The sequence below is a fragment of the Bufo bufo genome, chromosome 10 (assembly GCF_905171765.1).
Source record: "Bufo bufo chromosome 10, aBufBuf1.1, whole genome shotgun sequence".
Classification (NCBI taxonomy): Eukaryota; Metazoa; Chordata; class Amphibia; order Anura; family Bufonidae; genus Bufo; species Bufo bufo.
Genome location: NC_053398.1, coordinates 138,458,515 through 138,464,514, shown reverse-complemented (window position 1 = coordinate 138,464,514; position 6,000 = coordinate 138,458,515). Strand labels below are relative to the sequence as shown.

Genomic DNA, 6,000 nt, shown 5'->3' with positions numbered 1-6,000 from the left:
GTGGCATCCATGTTTTGCAGATCACAAAACATGGTGCGGTCCTGTGCATGAGCCCTTTAGAAGAGAATTTTTTGTAAATTTTGGATTTATAAAAAAGAAGAAGAAGTTAATCCATAATTGGGGGAGATTTATCGAAACTGGTGTAAAGGGAAACTGGCTTAGTTGACCATAGCAACCAGTCAGATTCCACCTTTCATTTTTCACAGCTGCTTTGGAAAGGTGGAATATGAGTCTGGCCGGTTGCTATGGGCAACTAAGCCAGTTTCCCTTTAGGGCTCATCCACACAAACGTATTTTCTTTCCCTGTGCGTTTGCATTTTTGCGTATGCGGATCCAGTCATTTCAATGGGTCCGCATAAAAAAAAAACAGAAGTTACTCCTTGTGCATTCCATCTCCGTATGTCTGTTCCGCAAAAAAATAGAACATGTCCTATTATTGTCCACATTACGGATAAGGATAGGACTGTTCTATTATCTGCAAATAATGAATACACATGGACATCATCCGTATTTTGTGCGGATCCGTTTTCTGCGGACTGCAAAATACATACGGTTGTGTGCACGAGCCCGTACACCAGTTTTGATTAATCTCCGCCATTGACTTCTTTACCACTAAGGCTCCTTTCACATCACCGTTTCTCCTTTCCGTTCTCCGACTCCGTTGAGGAGCAAGAGAACAGAAAGGACGGATTCTACAGATACTGAGACCTAACTGAGCGTAACGGAGCCTAAAGACCCCCATAGACTATAATGGGGTCCGCTCAGAACATGATTTTTTGAGTGGAGACTAAAGTCCTGCATGCACAACTTTCGTCTTTTATCTTACAAGCGTTTTTACGCCAAATACAACAGGTGTAATGGATGAGCACGGCGCGGGGTCGTGCCAGGGACCCCTAGTCATAAAATACCCATAGAGGGACAACTAGGACTGGCGTAAAAAGCCATTTTAGAAAATGTCCCCCACTATGTCAGGTAGGGGTTAATATGGGGCATCTGAATACCCACACATGCCCTGATCCATCTCTATGTGCATTTGCAGCTGGCAGACCTCCTCTATAATAATGTAATACAGTGACAGCTCTTCAGCTGTTGTAAACCCCCAACTCCCATCTGCCTGACCAGAGCTGTAGCTACACAAGCCAGGTCCGCACGGTATTAGGGACAGTTGCTAGGAGACGGCCAGAGCGAGGCTTGGCACCCATGACCCCGCCCCTTTCCTGTACGCTCAGCTGCTCGGGTCATGTGACAGCCCTCAGTTCACGTGACAGACAAAGTCCAGGAGGCAACATGTCTGCAGCGGAGGGGTGAGTGGTCTCTGGCTGTGCGGTACCGACCGTGTGAGGGAGTAGTGTAATGTGCGGCATTAGTGCAGGGCCCCCCCCAGTCTAATTATTCTGGCACCACAAGTCCCAGCAGTCTGCACAGCAGGGCAGCTGGGAATGCTGGGATCTGTAGTGCCACAGAAACTATATGCTGGGATGTATAGTACTACAGCACCAGCATGCCCCTAGTTTGTAGTCCTACTGCTGCTTATGCTGGGACTTGTAATACTACAGCACAGCATGTCCCAGCTTATAGTCCTCCTGCTGCCTATGCTGGGTGTTGTAGTACTACAGCACCTCCATGTCCCAGCTTCTAGTCCTCCTGCTGCTTATGCTGGGAGTTGTAGTACTACAGCACAGCATGTCCCTGCTTGTGGGTCCTCCTGCTGCTTATGCTGAGACTTGTGGTTCTACGTAAGGAGCTCACATTTCTGCCCCGGGCTGTGGAGTCCTGTAACCTCACAGCAGGGAGCCGCTTCCAGTCTTTATGGTTCTTGTTGTCTTACTGCTTTTCCCATTTCACACTCATGCGGTTCATGAAGCTGAGATATGAGGAGCTGTTTGATGAGGACTGCGCACTGTTCCTCTCGTCTTCACCCCATGTGTGACCCTCAGCCGTGCTAAGTAGTGCGACCGTATACGACAGGTTACCGTTCTCTCAGGACAGTTGCTTGTTATTATGTCAGTGTAGGTTTTGCAGTGAATAGAGATTGGAAAATGAGTGAATGCTGAGGGTGGGATGATGATCATGTGATGACCCCCTGAGTCCATATATAACGTGCAGCAGATGACCCCCACTGCACACGCTGCACCCTCTGATCTGCTGTTTCCTGGAGATTATAAAGCAAACATGTTGTGTAATTCCGTGACTGGACATGTCGTCTTGTAAAAAAATAAAAATCTTGTACGGCAGCGGTTTGCAATCCAGATTTCCCCAGCTTCTGTGAAAGTACAACTCTCAGCATGTCTGTCTAGTATATCAAAAACCTCAACTTCCCCTCCACCAACTATAAAGACTTAAAGGGGTATTCCATCTCGCCAGCTAGTGTAAAACCCCAGCAGCTGCTCTTGAACTACAGTTCTTATCATGTACCAGCACTAGAGTTCTCCCAGTGTACTCTGTCAGTAGCCACAGTTCCCAGCATGCTCTGCTGTAGTGTGAGATGTCATATTAGTGAGGATCCAGCTGCTGAGCCCCCATAGTTCTCAAGAGGAGTCTGTCAGCAGTTGTGACCATGCTAAACTGCTGACAGCACTAGGTAGGTGTTGTGGAGAGCAGGACAAACATACCTTTTATCAGGATTAGGCCTCTTGCACACAAACGTTTTTTTTCTCCGTTTGCGTTCCGTATACGGAACCATTCATTTCAATGGATCCACAAAAAAAAAAAAAAATGGAATGTACTCCGTATGCCTTCCGTTTCCGTATTTCCGTTTTTCCGTTCCGTTCAAAGATAGATCATGTCCTATTATTCTCCGCATAACGGACAAGGATAGGACTGTTCTATCAGGGGACAGCTGTTCCGTTCCGCAAAAAACGGAATGCACACGGACATCATCCGTATTTTTTGCAGATCCGTTTTTTGCAGACCGCAAAATACTGAAAAAGTCATATGGTCGTGTGCAAGAGGCCTTAATGTGACGTTACATTCTGCTCTTACAAGTGCCCAGGAGGTGAAGTGCTCTCTGCGTTAAAATGCTTTACAACTACTCCCCTGTGCTCTGAATGGTGGCAGCAGTGTCCTCCCAGGAACTTGTTTGGGCAGAAGCTGGCAGATTGAAAGCTCATATTCACACCACTCCTGATGATAGAAGGTCCACAAAAGGTTTTTTTGTCCTGTTCTCTCCAGCCCTTTTCTCTTAGTGCTATCAAAAGTTTAACATGGTCGACACTATCATAGATAATGCCTATTCTTGTCCACTATTGCGGACAAGAATAGGACATGTTCTATCTTTTTTTTTGCAGGGCCGCAGAACGGAACTACGAATTTGGACAGCACACGGTGTGCTGTCCGCATCTTTTGAGGCCCCATTGAAATGAATGGGTCTGCACCCATGTAAATGGGCCATAAAAATGAGGAGTTTCATCTGCCTCTTCATAAAATGGTTGCAGTGGTCCAGTGCCTATCCACTGAAAAGTAACCAACCTGATCTCTCTGGAGATGGACTCTGTGTGACCACCTCCACACAGGGCCATACCATCAGATCTATACTATTATTATGTTGCGTCAAACCTGGACTCCTTCCCTTCTCACATTTTCTTCATCATTCTGCACTCAATACCCCATATGAGAAAGTGAAAACAGAATTTTATAGATTTTTTTGCATAATTATTAAAAAGGAATAATGTGCACAAAGAATTGCTACAAGAATTTTGCAGGGATGCTTTGCTCTAACGCTTGACATTTAACTCTCCGGCTTCCCATTTCTCTGGATCATGTCTGAGATGTTTCTACGCCTTGATTGGACAGGATTTGGAAAGACACAGCCGTGCCTATATAAGATCTCACAGCTCACAATGCATATCAGAGGAAAAACCAAGCCATAAAGATGAAAACTGCCTGTAGAGCTCAGATACAGGACAGAAGCTTGGAACAACCAGGACCCTTTCTAGAGCTACTGCCCCACCAAACTAAGTAATTGAGGAGATGGACCTTGGTAAGAGACGTGACCAAGATCCCAATCGTCCCTCTGGCTGAGCTCCAGAGATCCTGTTTTGCAGATGGGAGAAACTTCTAGGTCAACCGTCACTGCAGGACTCCACCAATCTGGGCTTTATGGCAGATTGGCCAGAAAGAAGCCTCTCATAAGACACATAAAAACCACCTGCAGTCTGTAAAAAAAGCATCTAAAGGAGTCGCAGACAGTGAGAAACGAGATTCTATGTTCTGTTGAAACCAAAATTCAACTTTTTGTCCTCAATTCTCAGCATCATATCTGGATGAAACCAGACACTGCTTATCACCTGCCCAATACCACCCCTACAGTGAAGCATGGTGGTGGCAGCGTCATGCTAGGGGGACAGGGAGACGGGTCAGGGTTGAGGAATAGCTGAATAGAGCAAAGTACATTGATATTCTAAATGAAAACCTGATCCAGAGCTCTGGACCTCAGATTGGGCGGAAGGTTCACCTTCTAACAAGACAATGACCCTAAGCACACAACCAAGACAACACAGGAACAGCTTAGGGACAACTCTGTAAAAGTCCTTGAGGGGCCCTGCTAGAGCCCTGGACGCAATGGAACATCTCTGGAAAAACCCCAAAATGGCTGTCCACCGATGGCCCCCATCCAACCTGACAGAGCTTGAGAGGATCTGCAGAAGAATGGCAGAAAATTCCCAAATCCAAGTGTGCAAACCTTGTGGCATCATCCCCAAGAAGACTGGAGGCTGGAATCACTGCCAAAGGGGCTTCAACTAAGTCCTGAGTAAAGGGTCTGAATACTTATGTCAATGTGAGATTTTAGTTTTTCCTTTTTCAATAAATCAGCAAAGATTTCAAACATTCTGTTTTCACTTTCTCATTATGGGGTATTGGGTGCTGAATAATGGGGGGAAAACTTGAATTTTCAAAAAATTTGGCACAAGGAGCAGCATAACAAAATGTGAAAATATGAAAGGGTTTGAAGACTTTCCAAATGCTTTCTGTTGCTCAACAATGGCAAATGCAGCTCAGGCTCCATCAGAGATGATCCGACATAAATGCCGACTGGAAAAAAAAAAGAAGCAATACATGCTCCAGTATCTGTCTGGCCAGAACCTGACATTTATGTCTGAAAGCGGCCGGATCACCCACCGGACCTCATTACAGTTAATTGAGATCTGGCAGTGATCTGGAGAATCTGGTAATGCTGGATTTGGTGAACTCCGGTGATCCTGAGAACAGCCTGCCGGGAGCCTCACAATATTTCTTTTTAAGCATGTAGCTGCTGCTGAAGTTTTCTTTCCTCGTACAGTCTCGGCAGCAGGAGAAGTGTTAAGGATGCCTTTTCAATAAGTAACTAATTGAATTGCTTGGTGGAAATCAATAAAGGTGGAAAATGCCAATGTGCCTGCTTTATTGCTTGAATTGTGCTGCGTGAGCATTGAGACGTCTCGGCTCCTCCATAAAAATGCTGGAGGTTTTTTACAGCTGCAGTAGTATTTCTCTTTTCCAGAATTCTGCACCTCCTGCAGACCCCAAGTTATATTTTTAAGTGATTTCTTAGTTTTTTTTTTCTTCTTTTTATTTAAGCCATCATTCACACAAACGTGAAAAACGGCCATATGACAGACGTTTTTAGGACCAACGCAGTGTGTGGGGCTATTCATAAATACACCATCTGTCCAAAAATAGTTTGTGTGCTATTTTTGGCCGTTTTCACAATCGGACTGACCCCGCTGAAATCAAATGGCCTGTTTTTAACGGCCATTTAGACCGGATTGCGCTTGTCTAATGGCCTGTAATAACGGTACACTATGTTAAAGATGGCATTTCAGGAGTTAAAGGGGTCTTCCAAGACTTATATACTGAGGATCTATCCAGTATCTGATCCCGGGGTCCGACACCCGGGACTCCTGCTGATCAGCTGTTTGAGAAGGCAGCAGCGCTCACAGTATCGCCGCGCCCTTCTCGCAGCTTTCACTAGGCTATGTGTCATCACGTTCATCGGTCACATGGTCTTGGTTAGTGTGGAGC

The 6,000-nt window shown here is 45.7% G+C and overlaps 1 protein-coding gene across 2 annotated transcripts in view; it reads left to right on the top strand.

The window, feature by feature from the left end:
- Window positions 1-1,230: 1,230 nt before the first annotated feature.
- PEPD (peptidase D) overlaps window positions 1,231-6,000 on the top strand; it is a 245,917-nt gene continuing 241,147 nt past the window's right edge. For both annotated transcript variants that reach the window (XM_040410510.1, XM_040410509.1), the window contains exon 1: window positions 1,231-1,304. In XM_040410510.1, coding sequence (XP_040266444.1) covers window positions 1,288-1,304 — 17 coding nt within the window. In that variant the 5' untranslated portion in view covers window positions 1,231-1,287. The remainder of the gene's footprint in view (window positions 1,305-6,000) is intronic.